This window comes from Dipodomys merriami, unplaced genomic scaffold, assembly GCF_024711535.1.
Source record: "Dipodomys merriami isolate MVZ:Mamm:240054 unplaced genomic scaffold, mDipMer1.0.p SCAF_867, whole genome shotgun sequence".
Classification (NCBI taxonomy): domain Eukaryota; kingdom Metazoa; phylum Chordata; class Mammalia; order Rodentia; family Heteromyidae; genus Dipodomys; species Dipodomys merriami.
The window spans coordinates 269,688-292,271 of record NW_027206476.1 but is presented as its reverse complement, the minus strand read 5'-3'; the positions used below and the strand labels follow the sequence as shown (position 1 = coordinate 292,271).

The 22,584-nt window shown below is 40.3% G+C and overlaps 1 protein-coding gene across 25 annotated transcripts in view; it reads left to right on the top strand.

Moving 5' to 3' along the window:
- The window catches only part of LOC138820357 (protein FAM114A2-like), a 185,184-nt gene that overhangs the window by 70,518 nt on the left and 92,082 nt on the right, over positions 1-22,584 (top strand). For 9 of the 25 annotated variants that reach the window (XM_070012022.1, XM_070012023.1, XM_070012017.1 and 6 more), the window contains one exon: positions 955-993. The exons of 10 other annotated variants lie outside the window; for them this stretch is intronic. Coding sequence is in view for 5 of the 15 variants with exons in the window: in XM_070012017.1 (XP_069868118.1) it covers positions 955-987 (33 nt within the window). In the remaining 10 variants the exon portion in view is untranslated. 6 more of the 25 variants (XM_070012019.1, XM_070012018.1, XM_070012007.1 and 3 more) reach the window with 6 other exon arrangements.

Sequence of the window (22,584 nt, the reverse complement as noted above, 5' to 3'; positions counted from 1 at the left end):
TACCCCCCTGCCAGTGATTACAGTTAAAGATTGCTCTTTTCAGAGTTTGTCCTCAGTTTGGCTAATGTTTCTTTATATCTCTGGATACTTCATCTGTGCCTCGTGACTTGTGGGATCCTTAATCCCATCTTGAATTGAGGCAGAAAAGGTGGTAGTACCTAAAACATGAGTGACAATCTTACCCCTCCCTGCCTCCACAATTTAAAGCCTGTATCTCTTAGAAAATATGAATGTTGAAGCTGCTCATTTTTTATAGTAATTAGGTAATGTGGCAGTTAGTATAAAATGTAATTTCTGGACAAATGAATCTTAAGGGTTGTTTTATTTTAACATTTAATTAGATATATTTCTAAGACATATTATCTGCTAATTGGCTATTTTAAGAAAGTGGAATCCAATGAATTCAGTTTTGTCTTTTTTTTTTAAGCTGGTCCTAGGACTTGAACTCAGGGCTTGGATGTTGCCCTAAGCTTTTTTGCTCATGGGTAGTGCTCTACCACTTGAACCACTGCACCACTTCTGGCTTCTTCTGAGTAGTTCATTGGAGATAAGAATCTCACAGACTTTTCTGCCTGGGCTGGCTTTGAACCATGATCCTTAGATCTTAATTTCCTGAGTAGCTAGGATTACAAGCATGAGCCACCAGTGCCTAGCCCATTTGTAGTGTTTAAATGAACTATTTACTTTGCCATGGAATGACATTTTCACTCTGAAGTATACAAGTGGTCATAGAGACTAGAATTTTATTTGGTGAACATTTCTTAAAAGTGAATGAAATGAGCCTTTACGACGAGAAAAGCAACGATGTATGAGTCGTGATACACATTCAAACTAAGTTTCAATTTTGTAGAATGTATTTATTGCTCTGTTGAGCTTTGTAGCTTCCCAGTGCTGTTTACAGACTATGCTGATGAAATCTGTGTTGATAATACCAGCTATATTCATTGATTTCAGGACAGTTGGTCAGCATTTGGAAGATTTGTGTGACTCAGTGTGAGTATTTTCCCATTATTTAATGTGTGATGTTAGCAAATCATGTACAGGCAAAAGAAAAGAAAAGACTAACTGATTTTAATTTAATACATCCAAGCAGAAAATCTTATGGTATAGCTTCAGGCTCATTGCTATGTATCTCATTACAACTAAATTTTAAGAGATGACCACTAGTTGAGTTTTAGTGTAATATTAAGGAGTATGCCAGCATTAGCTTTATTGATAATCTGAGAAGGCAACTAAAATACTTCTTCCTTTTCTAACTAAGTGACTTTGTAAGGTAGATTTTCTGCATATACTTGAAACAACATAACCCAACAGACAGTATAAAAGCAGATGAGAGAATACAGGTGTCTTTCATTAGGCTAAAGGATGAAGAGATTTATTAAAGATGTAAAACAGTGGGACTATTCTGCTGAAATTTTACCTTTTTTGGAAAATACAGTTTTTTTTCAATAAGTGTATATTAATAAGTAGTGTTTCTTTTCTTTCTTTCTTTTTTCTTTTTGGTGAGTTGTGTGGAGTAAACTGTGGGCTTGGGTGCTGACCCTCAGCTCTTTAGCTCAGTGCTAGTATCCTACCACTTGAGCCACAGCACCACTTACAACTTTTTCTGCTTATGTGGTGCTCAGTAATTGAACTCAAGGCCTCATGCATACAAGATACTCTACCACTGAGCCACCTTCCCATCCCCAGTGTTTTTGTTCTTAAGTTTACAAAACTACCATAAGCACTTGAGTTCTAAATTTTCTTTTGTTTGGGTTGTGAAACTAGGACTCAATACCTGATGCTTTGCTCATTAGCTGAGTTCTACTTTTTAACATATCTGTCTGTTTCTCTCGTGTGTGTGTGTGTGTGCGTGCACATGCTAATGCATGTGTATCCCCTATTTTTTATTTAATTTATTTATTTTTGTGCCAGTCCTGGGGCTTGAATTCAGCACTTAGGCATTGATCCTGAGCTGTAGTCTACCACTTGAGTTATAGTTGTACTTCTGGTTTTTTTTGTTTGTTTGTTTTGTTTTGTTTTCTGAGTAGTTTATTGGAGATAAGAATCTCATTGACTTTCCTGCTCCAGCTAGCTTTTAATAGCAATCTATAGATCTCAGTTTCCTGAGTGTGTAGCTAGGATTACTGGTGAGAGCCACCAGTTCCTGGCTCTACTAACATTTTTTTTTGTCAGTTGTGGGGCCTAAACTCTGGGTCTGGGCACTGTCCCTCAGCTCTTCAGCTCAAGGCTAGCGCTCTATCACTTGAGCCACAGTGCCACCTCTGGCTTTTTCTACTTATGTGGTGCCGAGGAATCGAACCCAGGACCTCATGTATGCAAGGCAAGCACTCTACCACTGAGCCACCTTACCTTTTTAATTAGCTCTTTGGGAGCTCTCAAAATTTAAGAGTATTAAGAGGTCCTGAGACTAGCATGTTTGAGAGCTGCCAGATGAAAATTTTCCAAATATTAGTGCTTTTAAAGATGGCTCTCTGTTTACTTCTTTGAACTGTCAGTGTGTCCGTAATACCACTGGGATTCCCACTGACCTGGGCTAGGTAGGCCAGCGTGGACCAGCTGTGGGGTAGATTGTGGGGATGCTGGGTCTGCCCAGTAGGAGCGTGGGAATCCAGTTTTGAATTTTCTGTGACGTGCTTGGAGTTAGGGCCCAGTTCTTTTCTTGAGTCTGGCAGCTGGGCTGTTTTCCTCTAATGGGGCCATTTGTGCCGGGTCCTTCCTTGCGTATTGAGCTAGGGTGGTACTCTCAGGTGATGGCTGCAGTGCCCACTATTCATTGAGCTGAAAGTGCATGGCCATAGGTCTGCCCTGCTTTGTGCTTTTCTGTGGAATGACTCCAGTTTTCACTTGGCAGAGATGACACTGAGTTATTCTTGGAGAAGAGGTCGTCTTTGGGTGATCATTGGTGAACAGGTGGTGAGCACTTCTGACTTTAACAATCTTCTAGCAGGCCTGTGGAAATAGGTGGTGTGATATCCAAAAGATGTCTATGAGCAAGTGTTCTGGAACTTAGCTTTCATTTTCTGACTGGGAGAGGTCTTCCTCAGCCTGGGGGGGGTGTTGGTGGTGGAAAGATGACTTCCTTTTTCCTGAAGTACAGGGGGTACTTGAATGGAAAGTAGATAATGATGGAGAAGATGTGTCTGCATCCAGGAAAAAGTAGAGGCGAGAGCCTAGGTCAAGGTGGCAGAAGTGATTTAAGTCCTGTGTTATCTTAGTAGGTAGGTTTGCTCATGATTTTCTACCCCCCTCATGAGTCTGTGCTGCTGTAAGCGTGGCTAAAGCAGATATTGGTTATTTCTGTCCTCAGAGACCATTATCTTGAAGGCACTCTCAGTTCCAGATGGAGAATACTTGACCCTGATTGTTTTAGTCAGATCCAGAGTAACCTGTAAAACTTTTTGTAAGGGTAATGACTCTTAATGTTGTTGTGTACCAATTACTTTTTGACTATAAAAATGGGAAAGATTCTGTTGCCACGTGCTGCCTCCCTGTGGAGTTCTCTTGCTGAGATTCTGAACTAGGCAACTCAATCTTCAGGTGTTCATCACAGCTGGAGAGGGCCCTGGTGGAGAGGGGGTAACGATACAACCCAATGATGGAAGCTCCTGAGCCACCCTTGGGAGAGGAAAGGGATTTCTGGGAAGGCTGAGAGTTTGGTTCTGGAGAAGAATCAAGAGTTCTTGTATTATTGCCTGGATTGGCCTCACATTATGATCCTTCTACTTTCATCACCCGGGTAGTTGGGAATATAGAACTATTGAATGTGACCCCAAAGATTGATATAGGAGACTAGAGCAGCACTGAGGAAATGTTTTCTTCCTCTCTAGACCTGGCAGATCCCAGAGAAGGAGGGAGCATATGACCCTGATATCTAGAGAGTCCTCAGTGAGCCACATCTGTACGAAGGTCTCCTCTGAGATGGCTCTCTCTCCCTTTAGACTACATATTAAATGCAACAGACTTGTCCCAGGCCCAGTCGCCACTCCTCCCAGGGGGAGTGGGCATGTCCTCTGCTCTTGGAAAAGTTGATGGCAAAGTGTGGCATCTTAGACATTTACCAAGATGAGGTAAAATATAGGAGGACCTGACCTTCTCCCTTTTCCTTCCATGGTATCATTTCTCACCAGTCATTATCTTAGAAAGCCTGGAGACTGTTATTCATTTAAAATTTTTCTGCCCAAGATATATTTTTGGATATGCATTTCATCTAGAGATGTTTGACCTTGGTCCTGGATGAAGGGTTATCCACTCTGGCACCTTGGTATCTTTGCTGAGACAGTTGTTTGAGCCTTTCAGGCACTCAGCATATGGTTCTGAGTCTTTCAAGTAGGCATTTCAGACTGAACGCACGTAGACTGCTGTCAACTGCCCTGAATTTTCCAGTTGTGATACCTTGGAGCCTCCAGAGGGGACTGCCCCAGGCTGATAGCTTGGGACTTTTTATGTATGGTCAGGAACAACGTGGTCTATGAGCAGGCCAGGCCTCTGTCTGGACACTTGCAGAGACATTTGAGTGTCCCATTAACAATGTCATCTGGTTGGCTCAATGACTGCATGTGAGAAGGTTGGGAGCAGTGTTATTCTTGGGGTTGGAAAGCTGCTTTTTATGGTATTACGGTTTCCATGGATTAATTTTTGAGGGCATTTTTCATGTTTAAATGAAGACGGGCACAGGAGAAAAATCATTCAGGTTATCAGATAAGTGTGTATTCTCTGAGTGTGAGGAGGTGCCTTCAGGGCCATCTTTAATTTCTGTGATGAAGGGCACCTTTAGCTCTGAACATAGGGCCTCCCATCCCTTCTTATATTCTCAGCTTAGCAGCGATCACATGAGTTGATCATCATCCTAATGGGTGAATCGGAGTGCTGTGTCTAATGTAGGTACAGAGAGAAGCAGTTGGTCCTTCAGTCTAACACTTTCCTTGTGGAAGGTCACATGATTGGATATGTTTCTGAACACTAATGTGTCCACTGTTTCTCTCAGCTTTTCTAGACCATTTTGCTGCCAGTCCTTGGCGTGAGCTACCATGACAACATCTGAAGAGGGGATACAGCTCCTGTTGTCACCATCTGCTTAGGTCAGGGTGACATTTTGAGAGGCTTCTTACATCTTGAACTTTACCAATGACCATCCAGTAATAGAGATGTATTCTGCATGAGTTTACCCTGCTCACACATCACTTTCTACCGCTAGGACCCTTGGCCTTTGATTCTACATAGAGAATCTGATCACGGAGCAGTTACATGCACTATTTTCTGAGTGTGTATATATAACATTGGCATCTACTCCAGGGAGTTCAAGGGATTTCTGAGCATGTTCTCCACAAAGCAGGAAAAACTGCAACCAAGGGATGAGATGAATTCCTCGATGACTTTCGCCATTTCTATTCAGGCAGAGGTACCCATCTGCTACAGGGGAATGGTTTGGAGGTGGTTGTGGACTAGGTTGGAATTCTACCTGAACTTTCAGATTTATGCCTGTTTTTTCTTCCCTCTCCTGTGAAATGATCTCCTGCAGCCTGATACAGCATATGTGCAGACTTGCTGAGGCAGAATCGCTCAGATACCGGAGAAGAGTTGGCATGAGCTGGGGGAAGGGGAAGCATGAGGGTTTGTTCAGTGTGGATTCTCAACTAAAATGACAGAGGTCCCATAGCTTTCACAGCAGTGTTCTAGAGAACAGGCAGGGACGAGTTTAAACTGTGTGTTCTACCTTCCTGGCTGTGATGGGCTTCACATCAAGGCAAGTTGGAGTGTACAGAAGGGCCTAGGGAGGTGGCAAGGCTTTGTTTATGGCTTTGTTGGCTTGAACCCCTTGGCTGTGTGTGCTGAGGATCCAAGCTTGCTAATGAAATAGATTGTATCTGCTGGAAACCTCCATTTCCCTGTAAAATTCTTGTCTGAGTTCCCTCCTTTTGCACTCTTATGTGGGTCTGAGCTTCACAGGGACTTCTCTGGGTGAAGGCACGGGGTTTGTAAGCTTCTCCCAGCTTCCTAGCTCTACTGATCAATGTACCTGGGTGCCTGAGTTACACCAGCCCACTCATGCGCAGTCTAGCAGATAACGCTGTCCCTCTGCTGACAGGCAGTGCCATGGAACACACGAACATTTCTCGATCTCACAAGTCCCATGTTCATGACATTTCTTTTTTTAATTTATTTTGTGAACATACTGTACAGAGGGGTTACAATTACATGGGCAGGATAATGCCAAATCACTGGTGAGCGGTTGTGCATGTATGTACACACATTCACACTAAGGCATGTACATAGTGTCAGATTTGACTGGTTATGTACTATATATTATAGTACCCAAGTGAAAGAAGACTTGGAGATTCCTTGGAAACATCTTCTGTTGGTTTGTGTATTTTTCTTGCTGGTGGCAATCAAATTCAGAATTTCATGCAAACTAGGCATACTATCACGAGCCATAACTGGAGTTATTTTGTCTTCTATTTATTTTAATTTTGGGGGCTGATTCTGGGACTTGAACTCTGGGTCTGGGCACTGACCCTAAGCATTTTTGCTTAAGGTTACTACTATACCACTAAAGCTACAGCTGTATTTCCAACTAATTGGAGATAAGCCACATAAATTTTTCTCCCTTGGGTCAGTTTTGAACCCCTCTGTACACCATTTTTACAATAAAAAACATGAAAAAACCATTATCCTGGAGTACTTTAAGTTCAAATTTCCTAAGTGGTCTGTAAATTAAGACAAATTTTGAGTGGGAAGAAGGTCTCAGAAACATTTATTTGTGTGTGTTTTGCATTATTTCCCAAGTATACATAAGTTAACAGTAGGAGAAACAATAAGAATAATTGGAGAAAAAGAAGTTCTATGTTTAAGTATAATGGTTCAATACAGAATAGAAGACTCTGCAAATAAGACAATTTTGAAATAATAAAGCCAAGGCCAGTAGGTAGATCTATGGGTGTGATATAGAGAAAGCATTACTACTAAGTGGAATATGAAGGATGAGGCCACTCTGTTTCTTCTACTAGTTCTAAATCATGACAGCTAATCATGGAATTTTGTGAAAAGTAGAAGGGAGGAATAATTCTAGTTCCAAAGCAATTCGGATATAAGAGCATGGAATTAACTGGAAATAATGCCATGTTGAGAGAGCAGGAATTATACTAGCAATGAATTGGTGGATAAGATCACATTTCTTTTTTTCTTTTCCTTTCTTTCCTTTTATTGTTTTTTTGATGTTTGTGGGCCTGGGCACTCTCCCTCTACTCTTCAGCTCGAGGCTAGCATTCTACCACTTGATTGGAGATAAGTTCTTCAGAAACTTTCCTACTTGTGCTGGATTGAACTGCAATCCTCAGATCTCAGCCTCCTGAGTAGCCAGGATTATAGGCGTGAGTCATTGGCACCCCTCTTAAGATCCCATTTCTAACAGTGTACACTCAAGGTGTGTAATGTGTATGTTCATCTATCTTTATATGTATTATTGAGTTAAAAATCTGGGCTATAGCTTAGACTTTACACTCACAAAAATGTAACTAGTTTAAAATCTGATACTCTTGGAAAGATGAAACCTAAGAATGTAAAGGAGTTTGGGAAGTTCAGTTTGCATCCAGCCTGGGCAGAACAGTCTTTGAGACACTACCTATAATTAACCAGCCAAAAGTTGCATTGGAGAAATGGCTCAAGTGATGGAATACTAGTTATGAGCAAGACTGTTGAATAAGAGCTTGAGGTTTTGGCATACATACATAAAAGCATGCACATAAACAGAGGCACTTATATGTGCAAACACATATATATGAAACAACTCTCAGAATGTGTAGAAAAGTTAGAAAGTAATAGAAAATATGTCCTGAGTAAAACTAGAACAAGTGATAATTTTTTAATATTAGAAAGCCCTCAAGTGAACTTTCCCAGAAAAGCTTGAGAATATTACAAAGTTACGGAACAGAGATAGTAAGAAAATCAAGTAATCATTATTAAAGGAATCAGATCCATGGAGGAATGAAACAGAGACCCCTGCAGGTGCATCTGAAAATGTTCATATCCTGTGTCAAATGTTAGAACGTTTTTGAAAATTGTACATAAACAGTCTGAGCAGTCAGTCTAGTGAATAAGATCATTGGAGAAATTCAGAATTGCTAGCCTGTTTCTAGATTAAATAAACCAACAAAATATGGCAGAGCAATGTGATACAAACCTGGGATTCTAGCACTCAAATTAAGATAGGAGATTAGAGAGTGGAATTATATAACGATACTTTCCCTCAACCAGGTAGTATAATTTTGCCTCAATAAAACAATCCAAAGAACAAGAAAGGAATACAAAGTTGGAAGTTTGGGTTAATTATGTCATTATGTTTTGAGAATTCAAGTTTCCTATATACAACTCATACATAATCCTCACCTGTGTTTTAAATGCTGTCTTCATTACAGAACATTCCTCGATAGAAAATAGCTCATGATTCCCAACCAAATATTTGAAAAAGTAAGCATCATTCTGTTGGATTACAAAGAAATTATGAAGGAATACAAAAGCTTAAGCCTGGAGAAATAGCAAAGTTCATCTCATGTAGGACTTTGTAGACCTGGCTAAATTAGAATTTAGATTTAAAATAAGTAGTTTTTGCTTGTAATTTCATATTCTATAGGATACTACAAAATTGTTTTCAAGTAGAAGATTTAATTTAGAAATTCACAAATGATTCTGGCATTCTATTTGCCTAGAATATTCTTTCAAGTGAGGTATAATTAAAACTTAGTTAATAGATAATTCCATTAATTCATGTATAGCATGATAATGTGAAAAATCTAGCAAGAGTTGCTAACAAATGGATACTATTGATTTATAAATTTAGAAAAAGAGCAATTTTTTGAGACTTTGGTGTAACATGGTATGAAGAGAATAATTGTGTCATCCTTTTTCTTCTACCTATACATAGCACAGGAAGAAATTTCCTTAATTACATACGTCTGTATACAATGAGTAAAAAGCTAGGTTTGAGGTGTGTTTTTATTTCGTTTTTGTTGTTTGGTTTGTACTAAAGCTTTAGCTCTGGGCCTGGGCACTGTCCCTGAGACTGTTTTTGCTCAAGGCTACTGCTCTACCACTTGAACCTCAGTGCCAATTTTGTCTGGCTTTTCTTTAGCAGTTTATTGGAGATAAGAATCTAAGAAAACTTTCTGCCTGAGTGGGCTTTGAACCATAATCTTCAGATCTTAATATTCAGATATTCAGATCTCCTGAATATCTATGATACATAAAATAATAATATATAATAACATAAAAATAAATAATACTTGCAAGTGTTCTGATCTCAAGAATACCGCTGGAGGGAAATGTTGCAGCAAAGTTTAGTGTAGTGTTCTTTACACAACTGGGAGTGTATCACAGCAGAAGTGCAGTATATTTTCACAGTAGTGATAAGCTAGTCATGATATAAATTTAGGGAATTTTAAGGTGCACCTTACAAGTTGTAAACTGTTGGGCATAAAAACTTGGGATTTTTGTCATAGAAATAATAGCTTACTCTGATGAACAAATGTTAACTCTTCAGGAATTAATTGTTATAGATAGGTCATAGTTTTATCTTCTACCAGAAAATGGCTATTTTATCTGTTGACTTTTAAATGTGTAACATCCCATTGGAAACTGCATCTATTGCAGAATTAAATAAAGTGCAAACAGATACTGTTTTAAATGTCTCTGGTATAGCATGTTCAGAATTTGAAAATGAGTATTTAGTAGTCATAGGAATTTTAAAGAACATATATATTCTGTCCTCTTTACAATTATTCAGTTTTATAAGTTAGGAGTTTCCATAGAATTGAACATTTTCGGGTTAGTATGAGATAATATTAAAATAATGTTTTGTTCCAAAATAATGGCAAGTATATTGTGAAAATATTGTATAGTTTGATAACCTTCAAGTTGATGACCCTTTGATAAAAAAAGGGGTAATAGAATAATATTTACCATACCAACACATTGAAATTATATTTTTTGTAGCTTATTTTTCAATTTAATTTTATTGTCAAGGTGATATATAGAAGGGGTTGCAGTAATTGTAAGGTAGTGAGTACATAACAAGTCAAACTTTTTACCCCCCCTCACTTTCCTCAGTTTTCCTTGACCTCAATACCCCTCACAAGTTGTAATGTATATTTCAAACATGTTGTGTTGTGTGCATTGCTACTGCATTAGTTTGCCATTTGTCCTTTGTCTCACCATTTTATTATTCCACTTCCCTTGCCACATTAAGATAAATGTATATACAATGACACATGATACTGAAATCAAATATAGCAGGGGACAAAACATAGGGGAAAACACAAAAGAAAAAAGAAACCACATAGTACATTAAAAACAACAACCACAAAGAAAAACCTCTGTTTTCATATGTAGGACTTCATTTTGCTCAGCATCATCTTATACATAGCTATTGAGCCATTCTGTTCAACTTCTAGGACTATCCTAGATATTCCCTACTTATTACAAATTAGGGAAACCATGGAATCTTTCTTTGTGTCTTGTTTATTTTACTTAGTAGGATTTTTCCAAGTCATTCCAATTCCTTATGAATTGTAAGCATAGAATTCTACTGTGTTTGAATATACCACATTTTGTCAATTCATTCATCTACTGAGGAGCATATTGGTTTAAAACATGATTGCATGTAAGTATCATTTAGAGTCATTCTAAAATGACAGATGCCACCTCCTCAGACATTCTAAAATCACGATTTCTATGTAAGATAAGATTTCATGGTGGTACATGTGTTGGGGATATCTGGATGAGTCTAATGTATATCTTGCACTGAATTAGGCAGGAAGATATCCAATATCATATGGGATATGTCTCTTTAAATAAAAATTATGTAAGTGGAAGGGCAAAAGATGGGGAAGAGAAGAAAATAACTGACAGCAGATAGATCATTGTCCCAAGTTAGAGTATAAAAAGACATAATCTATAATTTCCCAGTTAAAGAGAGACCAATATAATACATCCCAATTAATTTAGGTACATGCAAAATATTTACTTGGCTTTTTCCTACTGTAATGCTCCAAAATAAATGAAGACTTATAAGAAAAATTATGTGATTTCCACTACTTCAACCTGAACACTAAATGTAATGAGCCCTCTTTTTCTCACTTTTCACGTGGAAAATAGTCCCAAAGTTGATGATGTTGTGGCTGATTAGAGTCAGAGCGAGGGGCTTCTACTTGTACAATTATCCCAGAATAGTTTAAAGCAGTGTTTCCCCCAAAGATATCCAACTACATTTTCTGAAGCTATACTTTGAACACACCCTCACACCTGAGCACATAATTTGAAATCAGACTTCTGCATTTCCTTGGCACATTCTACTTTGTGCTTTTGTCTTTTTTGCACATTCCTTTTGAGTTCATAGTTGCTCTATTTCCATTTCATCTTTACAAACTGCTAAGAACATTGTTTAACTACCACTACTTGTTTGCACACGCCCAGTCTATGTATGAAGGTACTTTGTCCATGTTAAGCAATAGGGCAGTACTCACTCTCTGAGGAGAAAAGTTGCACAGTATAACCCTACGCCCACAGTAGAGGATGTCGAATTTAAAGCATTTTGAGATGAACAGTGATATTAGAATTGAAAGGCTCCTTAGGGACATTTTCTTGGAGCTCATTAGTTTTCCCAGGAGAAATATAAATATCCACAAAATCTGGACAAATTAGTAAGCATCTGAATTTACACTAGATCCTAGATGTTGTGTTAATACAAGTTACCATTGTATTATTGTTATATCATCATCCTTCCCTACTTGAAAATGGGTATGAGAAAATGAAAGAAAGGCACTAAAGCAAAATGTCTTATCTTTTTAGGCATTTAATCCTAGTGGTGAGGGTAATATCTGAACTCTTCCATTCAATAAAAGCTTGAAGTTTATAAGAGCACTTGAATTTGTGGTAGGTTGATTGATAGGGTTATTTCAACATAGAAATATCCCTAATAAGAACTAGAGTTTAAAATACACTATATGGCAGTTATGATGTTTCAATGGCTATTGAGGAATTTTCTATTCTAAAGAAGAATAAATTCAGAGAATCTTCAATCACATCAGTAAAGCTGTATGTTCAACCTAATACTTAGTGTTACTTGTCCGACATTTATTATGAATAGGCTGATAAGATATCCAAACATATCTAAAGATATTTCAATAATATCCCAAACTGATGTGGATACATGGGCCAAGAATTGGAACTGTAGGACAAGTTAGGTTTGTCTGAGTTATAGTTCAATGTATAAACTCCTGGCTAAACAAAGGCTTCAAAAATATTCAAAAACAATGGGGCTGGGAAGGTGGCTCAGTGGTAGAGTCCTTACCTTGCATGCATGAGGCCCTGGGTTCAATTCCCCAGCACCACATATGCCAAAAGAAAAAAAGCCAGAAGTGGTGTTATGGCCCAAGTGGTAGAGCACTAGCCTTGAGCTGAAGAGGTGAAGGACAGCGCCCAGGCCCAGAGTTCAGGCCCCACGACCAGACCTCCCCCCAAAAATATTCAAAAACGAACTTTACAAACTTTAGGGGGGGGGATATGAGAAGGGATGGCAAGGGGAAACAAAGGAGGAGGCAACATTGCTTGATAAGAAATGTACTCCTTATCTTTCCCATGTAATTGTAACTGTACAGCATTTTCACAATTAAAAATTTATACAGAATACCGCTAAGTAAAGTTCAGAACAATTGTATCTGTATAATTCTTTTTTGTTGTTGTTCTTTTTGGTAGTGTTGGGTGTATCCGTTGGAAAAGAACAGGCCTAAACAGTGCCTTCCACATTCTGTAAGCTACCAAAAAGGCACCATAATTGACATGAGGGATGCTTCTTTTTTTTCTTTTTCATTCCTTTTTATTGTGAAAATACTGTACAGAGGGGTTACAATTACATGAGCAAGATAATGAGTACATTTCTTTTTTATTGTGAAAATACTGTACAGAGGGCTTACAATTACACGGGCAAGATAATGAGTACATTTCTTATCAAGAATTGTAGCCTACTCCTTTGTTTCTGCTTCCCATCCTATCATGGCCCCTGTATAATTCTTCTAAGATCAGGATGAAAGTGTTTGTTCCCAACATTTAAAATCAACAGGATATGTTGAACTCATGGATCCAGAATTTTATGGCTTCACATTCATATTTCAAAAATTTTATCAATATGACTTCACCAAAACACTGTTCTTATTGAACTTCTCTATGTCCTCTTACTTTTCAAATCCAGGTGGCATATTTCCTTGAATATCTTCCTGCAAATTCTTTCCTTCCTTTACTTCTGAAAATCTTTTATTACTTTTTTGTTTCCTTATTTATTGCTTTCTTCCAATCTTGTCCACACTGTTGCTCACATTGCTCACACTTGTGTCTGAATTTCCTTTTTCTCTTCCCTTCAATAAGACCCCCAATTTTATTATTGTTTTTCATATTCCTGGCTGTAGACATTTTGATGATGTCTAAACAGACCTATTTTGTATCTGTTTAATATAAATTTTAGAAATATCAGAGAGTTTTTTCCCTAAATCAATTATTTCCACCTGTGGTCCTTATCGCTAAAAATATCACTAATATAGCTGCCAGCTATATTAGTGATATATATATGTATATATATACATATATATATATATATTTGTATATTGTGGAAGCACTTTAGATTTCTTCTTACCACTCTGCCTCTGCCCATTAGATAAGATGAATTATCAAAATTTTCTCAGTAAAGTGTTTTCCTTTTCAATCACAACATTGTCATTATCAGGGTACACTGTGGTCATCATCATCTTCACCAAAATTATTATTAGCATCGTAAGTGCTAACTTTTGAAAGTCTGATATGTATCTATGATTTTTGGTTATGAATCTATGAATCTATGTTTTTGGTTAATAATTTTATTTATTTAATTTATTTATTTTTTTTGTTGGTCGTGGGGCTTGAACTCTGGGCCTGGGTGTTGTCCCTTAGCTCTTCAGCTCAAGGCGAGCGCTCTACCACTTGAGCTACAGTGCCACTTCTGGGCTGGCTTTGAACCGTGATCCTCAGATCTCAGCCTCCTGAGTAGCTAGGATTACAGGCGTAAGCCACCAGCGCCCTGGTTAATAATTTTAATGTTACCACTGTGGTTGAATCCATATTAAAATTTTGAGCAAATAAACAAAAAATGAAACCATAAGAAGTAGTTTGACTATGTGCATAAGACAAATTATGGAATAGATTTTTGAAGTATTGCAAATTCCTAACCAGTATGATATAACTTCCTCTCTCCCCTCCACTTCACACAAATTTTTAAGTTTGAACAGAATTATTTCATGTAATATAATATAAATGTTACTACAATATCATGTGTATATTTTAAATTTCCTTGAAAGTAATAAACTACATTCTATTGAAATATTAGTGATTTATTGCTAGGAAAATTTTGGAAAAGTAGACTATATCTTTGGAAAGATAAAGTCAAAAATAGTAGCATAAAAGTTATAAAGAAGTCTGTCTTCAGAAATATGTATATATATATATATATTATGTATAGAAAGATATACATTTTTAGAGATTATTTGTCATCAGAAATATATACATATATCAAAATATATGTGTAGAACATTGTACATTATAGTGAAACAAAAATCTTAAAACATAATTAAAATTTACAAAATACATCAAACAAAGTGCCAGTGACTCATGCCTATTATTCCAGCTATTCTGGGTAATGAGATCTTAGAATTGTGTTCAAAAATAGCCCAGAGAGAAAAGTACTTGTTAGGGACTGGGAAGGTGGCTCAGTGGTAGAGCACTTGCCTTGCTAGCCTGAGGCCCTGGGTTTGATTTCTCAGCACCACATAAGCAGAAAGAAAAAAGCCGGAAGTGGCACTGTGCCTCAAGATATAGAGTGCTGGCTTTGAGCATAAAAATGCTTAGGGACAATACCCAGACTTTGCAAACTACAACAACAAAATATATCACATTAATTTCACAAAAGCATCTTTTAACTGCTGTGAACGTTTTTTTTTTGGGTCTGATCATGGGGCCTGAACTCTGGGCCTGGGCACTGTCTCTCAGCTCTTCAGCTCAAGCAGTATGGAGGTTCCTCAAAAGACTTCACATAGATCTCCCCTATGACCCAGCAATCCCACTTTTGGGCATTTACCCAAATGTTTACAAACAAGACCACACTAAAGCTACCAGCACAACTATGTTTATTGCAGCATTATTTACCATAGCTAAGATATGGAACCAACCCAGATGCCCCTCAGTAGATGAATGGATCAAGAAAATGTGGTATATATACACAATGGAATTCTATGCCTCCATCAGAAAGAATGACATTGCCCCATTTGTTAGGAAATGGAAAGGTTTGGAAAAAATTATATTAAGTGAAGTAAGCCAGGCCCAAAGAAGCATAGGTCCCATGGTTTCCCTTATTTGCAATATCTAGTATAGGTATGAGTCAAGCGGAAAAGGTCAGATAATGTGATGTTAGGAAAATGAACCCTTAAATATGTATTTTAATGTTTTCGTTTCTTTCATGCATGTGTTTTTAACGCATTTATAAGATTATTTCTTTGTTGCTGTGTATGTCCCTCCCCCACAGTGTAACCCCCGCTTTCACTATATTTGATGTAAGTATAACATGTGGAGGAGATGGGGACAAACAAGTCGTTTAAGGATTCAGGTGGACCTGTTGCAACAATGAGAAGTACAAAATGTCATGTCAAAACCAGCTTTACAATGTCGGTGTGTGGGGGGGAGGGGGGTAAAATTGGGTGGGGGGAGGGGGGAGGCGGGGAAGGGAAGTGAAGGGTAAACAAAGGAGGAGGCTGCAATGCTTGGTAAGAAATGTATGCATTATCCTGCCCATGTAATTGTAGCCCCCCTGTACAGTATGTTCTCAAATAAAATAAAATACAATTAAAAAAAAAAACAAAACAGATATACATTAAAAACTTTTGAACTCAAATGACCATTTTTTGTTAATGCAAGAATTAATCACCAGTACTGTACCAAGAAGCTAGACTTAACACCTATATGCCTTTTTTTGGTGGGGGGTGTCTGGTTGTGGGCCTGAACTCTGGGCCTGGGCGGTGTCTCTCAGCTCTTCAGCTCAAGGCTAGCACTGTACCACTTGAGCCACAGTGCCTCTTCTGGTTGTTTCTTTTCTGCTTATGTGGTGCTAAAGAACTGAGCCCGGGCCTCATGCATGCAAGGCAAGTGCTCTACCACTGACCCACCTTCCCAGCCCACCTATATGCCTTTTAAAAAAACATATCCAATTGCAGAGTATCAATGAAAGCAAATCATATACTGATAAATTTTCTAACCATATTTTTAAGGCTTTTTCAAAGTTAATACATCCAAGTGGCAGTTTTAGGAATACCAATCAGATCATGACATCACTCATTTTTACCATTATGTTTCCTGTGTCTGTCTGCAAGAGAAAGGGACAGGACAAAGATTGGCCACACAGCCCCTCCTAAGGAATGTGCATGCACCCAACTCTTCAGGGTTAGTTGAACTGCCTTTGTGCCAGCTTGCCCTCTTCTACCATGCGTGGACTCCCCCCAGGGCCTGTCCCACCCTGCATGACTGGCTGAGCTGCACGTCTGCCTCTACATCCCTCACCTCAAAAGACAGGTCTTCTATTAGAGTCTAAGTTTTTCCCTTTTTTTTTCTTGGTTCTTGAATGAAATAGTTTTAGACAGAACAGGTAAAATCTTTGACAGTGTTAAATAAACCTTTATATTTAAATTTCTAATAGTATCCCCAAGTTTTAGCAGAGGGAACTAAATCCCAAACAGCCAATGCCTTTTTGTTGAGTCAGATAACTTGATTGCAGTGTAAACAACCTTTGCATTTTAAAATACCGAATTTTAAAATACAGATTTTGATTTGTAAATTAAAGAATTCTTAGAAAGTTTAACTAAACTTCCTGTTTAAAACAATACAATAATCCTTTAAGATATTTGGCATACAAATCTGATGACCTTCCTTAGAGTTTCAACTTTTTTTAACAGCATGCTGATTTTCATCTTGAACATGTTCCAACATACTCATACAAAACTTAAAGTGCACAAAAATGAAAATCAGTCCAGAATCTTGATCTAAGATTTAAGATTTGTAAAACAAAGTGCCTTTGCTGAGCTTCATTTACCCAGGGCTTGCTTGTTTAGCAATGCATTTTACCAATTGGCCTTGTGAATACCTTCAGTTGGAGGAAGGCTAGGTGGGAGTCACCTGAAACTGAACTGGCCTATCTTTTATCCAATTTTGTTTTTAGACAAGAGCATTTTACAATTTTTTTAACTGTTCGGACAAGCCAAATGTCCAAACGAGGCTCAAACTGTCTATGCCCTCACCTCCGGCTGCCTCTGCAGGAAAATGCAGCCTGAAGCTTGTAAGGGCTTGTGACCTCCCATGCCCACCTCTTCACTGCTGCAACACAGACAAAACAGAGCAGGTCTATGACCAAGCCCAGACAGAGCTGGAACTTTTATTCCCCCAGAGATGTCCAAATGAACAAAAAGAACAGATTCTAATAACTTGAATAATTGTCTGGGGTTTTTTTTTTTTTCAGAGAATGGTGAGCTCTGGCATTTAGGGGACCTGTTTTGGTGACTGAGAGCCCCCAAATAACTCTGAACCTAGAAGAGAGGTGTTAGTTTAGAGGAACTCTCCTGCAGCCATTTTACATTAAGGGAGGGCCAATCTACCTGGCAGAGAGTGCAGAGATGACCTTGGGTAACAGTACTCATATGCCCTGGCTTTTTCCTGAAAATAAGAAAAGGGATCTAAAAGCATTTCCAAAAGTGATGGATAAAGAAGTTTGGTGCATTTCTACAAAAAGCAAGATATCAGTGATCTCAGAATTAGCTTAAAAAGAAGTTGTTTCTTACTTTTCCTGCTTGGGCCAAATAAGCTTTCCCCTTGGAATTTTATCAGCACCAGAGTGGAGACCTAAGTTTGAGAGGAGATTCTCCACCTCATCCCAAGGTTTCTCCAACATCTGAGGTTGGGGTTGGAGACATAGGTTTAACAGGAGATTCTCCATCTCATCCCTTTCTCCATGCTTGTGGTTCTCAGACATTTAGACAGAAATGTCAACTAAAACAGACAGAGATAGGTGGCTACACAAACCAAATGGTCAGACAGAACAAGTAAGACAACCCAAGTGAGGCCAGACTCCAGGTTAAGAACCCTAATCTGCCTCCACTGGGGAGAGGAGCATCCCAAACTCTTCTGTGGCTGGGAGTTCTGCTGCATCCCACCTCCCCTTCTGCCCCTTCCACTATACCTGGCCAGGCTTTTCAACTTACCTCTAGAGGCTTTTGAGTTCTAAGTTCCTGCTAGGAACTTCTCTCCACAGCTGTCCCCTAGGGAGTGGCTCTTCTGACACCAGTCCAAAGTCTCTGAGCTCAAGGCCCTGGGTCCTGGATCTCACTTGGGCCTACATCTATTATATCCTGGATCCAAAAGAGACTTCACGAAACCCAGATAAAAGTGCTAGGAACTTTATTATTTTTTTAATATGGGGGGGGGGGTTGGCAGGGGCGGCTAGCTCGGCCTGCCCAGGACACCGCGCTGGGTGGCCACACTTCCCAGGATGAAGCCCATGGCCAGGTCGAAGGAGCCGCGCAGCTGCTCCACGTGCTGGTTCTGGGTCAGCAGCTGGTCTTGCAGCGGGCCCAGCATGCCCACGATGTCGCCCAGGCGCGTCAGCATCTGCGGCAAGGCAGCATTCAGCAAAGGCATGGTAGGCTGCAAGAGGTTGTTGGGGGCCGAGGGCGGCGCGGCACCTGCGGGAGGGAGCGCGGAGTCGATGGGGGCGGGGGCTCTGCAGGCCTCTGACCCTCCGGACCCGGCCGCCCCTTCCAGCCTCCTGCCCCATCGCCTTTCCCCTCCCCGCCCCTGCTGTCCCTTCCCCTCTCCCGCCCTGCCGCCTGCCTACCTGGCTCTTCCGGGGCCGGGGCCGGCGCGGGCGCAGAGGGCGCCGGGTGGCAGCGGCAGTGGGCGCACCTGTCCTGCTGATCGTTGCCCAGCAGCCCCATGAGCTCGCGGATCTTCGCTTCGAAGGGCCCGGGGGGCTTGCCGCTTCGGATTTTGCTTTTTAGGTACATGTAGCGGCGGCCACATTGCGCAGGTGTCCTTCGCACCTGTCGCAGGGCGAGCGCAGCTGACACTTGGCGGTAGGTGGGCAGTGTGTGACACACAGCCGGCCGCAGCATCTCGGCCAACAGCAGCTCTGTCTCCCAGGTGCTCCAGGGCTTGTGCTGCGCCGAGCCCGGGGACACAGGCACGCCGGGCCTGAGGGGCGAGCAGCGCCGGGTCCCCGGCGCGTCCTCGGCCAGTGACAGCTGCTCGGCCACCAAGTCGGTCCGCGAAGGCGGCGCAAGTGGCGGTCGCCGCCGGGGCCGGAGCAGCATCCCTGCGGGCTGCGTGGGCTCCGGGGTTGGGGTGGCACCCGGGGGCCTGCAGGGGCGGGGGTTGCGCTGGCCTAGAGGCTGGGAGACCCGGGGCGGCTGCGACATCTGGGCTGCCCGCATGCGCTCTGCCTAGGTAGGTCAATCACCGGGAAAGTAGGAACAGCCTTGAGCTCAGGGTAGGATGCGTTTTTATAGGGGTAGGTTAGATAGAGTTATATATACAAGCCATGCAAGGCAGGTTTGGCCTATTTTTCATTGGTTACAGGTAGAACCTTTAAATTAATTTGTTCTTTGCGCTCTGCCGAGCTAGGAACTTTATTACCACCACATGGGACCACTTCCTACCACCGGGAAAGTAGGAACAGCCTTGAGCTCAGGGTAGGATGTGTTTTTATAGGGGTAGGTTAGATAGAGTTATACATACAAGCCATGCAAAGCAGGTTTGGCCTATTTTTCATTGGTTACAGTTATATGACCTTTAAATTAATTTGTTCTTTATGGTAATATCATATGTAATCATTTGTAATAGGTCACTCATAGTGGGACCACTCAGCTGTGGTCTTCAATTGGCGGGCTTAAGGCCTTGTTACCAAGGCAAGCAAGCAAGGTTATAGAAGCAAAACTTCGCAGAAACATAGCCTTGACTCACAGAAGCATAGGCAAAACATAATCTTGACTTGGTCAGCATGATCAATACTATCAAAGCTATTGACACTACTTTAGAAATTATTTTTATTATAAGCTCCTAACTGCTCTTTAATGCACCTGGTGATAAGCCTCGGTTGTCAATAGCCATTTGCAAAGCTGCCAGTTTGGTAAAATTGAGTAAGGGAGCGATGTTCTTTTGCTTTTTTATCAAGGATGGGGAAAGGACAAAAGTTGACTATTGGTCAGCCTTTGTCTGGGGTTTTTCTTTACCAGGAGGTTTTTTCCCTTTATCAATAATTTTGTTTTGTTTTCTGATTTCACAGTTTTGTACCCATGGCTAGTCTTTTCCCAGGGAAAAGGGGGTTCAGGGGAGAGAGTAAATTTCTAAGAGCAGGAGGGACTGAGGCCAGACAACAGAAGAAATTTCTGCCAGTGAATAGTAACTTGGATATTACAGAAAACCAAAGATCTGGTGTTTTAATGCATTAAGCTGTTCACATTGTAATCAAATTATCTGACTTCTCAAAAATGTAAAGGATTATTGCATTATTTTGAAGAAGAACTTTAGTTAATTTTCAAGTTTTTGCTAACACCAAAACTTGATGACTTTTCTTGGGAGTTTAAAACAACTCATTTATGTTTTTACATGATGATGACAGGCAGAAATTTACTGGTAGAACAAACTCCAGAGTTCATTTCACGGGTTTCACAGAGCAAGGGCACCTGGGACTGAGGAATGTCTCTCAAGGCCTTCCACTAAGTGCGGCCATGTGGCCAGTCCCCTGACACAGGAGTCAGGTCATGACAGGAGTCGTCCTGTTCAGGCGAGAATAGGATCTCACTGGGGCATCCAGATGAAGTGGACTCACCCCCTGGACAAAGTCACAGATGCTGACCAGTATCTTAAAAGATAGTTTATTCAATTGACCAGCCAGGGTTAACTCATCTAGGGAATGAGCAGTCCCAAACTCAAATAGCTCAGGGTTTATAAAGGTTAAAAAAATGCATTCTTTTAGAGCAGATTCAAGCAAGGTGGTGTACAGAAGAACTTCGCAGTTATTTTATTTTGCAAGCTCCTAAGTCACAAACATTCCCGAAACAATTAAAACCATAAGTACTCCTGTAACAATTTCTTGACCTAAAGCAACGGGCAGTTCCTAGTTTTGGGGCCAGGTGTTTTGCTTTTTCAAAACTAGTAATTACAGTAGAAGGAACAGCTAGGGGGTAAATAGGCCTAGTTCTTTCCTCATAACTAGTTGTTCCAGTTCAATCCTGCCTTGCATAGTTTGGCCCTATTCTTAATGAATGAAGTTCCTACAAGAATTGTTTAAGGCTGGGTGCCCGTGGCTCAAACCTGTAATCCTAGCTACTTAGGAGGCTGAGATCTGAGGATCGTGGTTCAAAGCCAGCCCGGGCAGGAAAGTCCATGATACTCTCATCTCCAATAAACCACTAGAAAACCAGAAGTGGCACTGTGACTCAAGCAGTAGAGCACTTGCCTTGAGCTGAAGAGCTGAGACATAGCGCCCAAGCCCAGAGTTCAGGACCCCTGACCAAAAAATAAATAAATAAAAATAAATAAATAAATAAAAAATAAAGAATCATTTAAGGAAGGAGCTAAGAAAAAGAAAATACAGCTAAGAACAAAAGGGAGCAGCAGAGATTACTAATCTCCATATCTAATAGTTATAAAAAACATTCAAGTTAAAAAAAAAAGATTTCAGCCAGGTGTGGGTGGCTCACAACTGTAATCCTAGCAATTCAGGAGTCTGAGATCTGAGGGTCCTGGTTTGAAGCCAGCCTGGAAAGAAAAGTCTGTGAGGTTCTTTATCTTCAATTAACCTGCAAAAAGCCAGAACTGGAGGTATAGCTCAAATGGTATAGCACTAGCCTCGAGCAGAAAAAGCTTAAGGAGGGGCTAGGAAGGTGGCTCAGTGGTAGTGCGCTTGTCTTGCATGCATGAGGCCCTGGTTCCATTCCTCAGCATCACATAAGTAAAAAAAGAAAAAAGCCGGAAGTGGTGCTGTGGCTCAAGTGGTAGAGTGCTAGCCTTGATCTGAAGAGCTAAGGGACATTTCTCAGGCCCAGAGTTCAGACCCCATGACTGGACCCAAAACAAAAAACAAAAAAAAACTTAGTTCAGTCCCCAGTTGAGTGGGGCTCAGTGTCCCAGCTCTGAGTTCACTCTCCAGTATTGGCACCAAAATAGGAATAATATTAATAATTACTTAAGAAGAAACAGGAAATACTTAGGATGTGTTAGATGTTTGCGTCCTGAAGCTCCCTGTTGAGTTGCCTTGTTTCCCTTGTAGTACTGTTGCAGTGGTGTGTGTGTGTGTGTGTGTGTACACAAGTAACCCTATTAGTTATTTTATTGTAACCATTAGGACCCATGAGCAAGAACTATTATAAGAAAACAGAAGTGTTGAACAATACGCTGTAAGCTACAACAGTAGATGGCCTAGCCAGGTGGGCCCCAGGTATCGTTGATTCTGGACTGTGCACAGTTAACCAA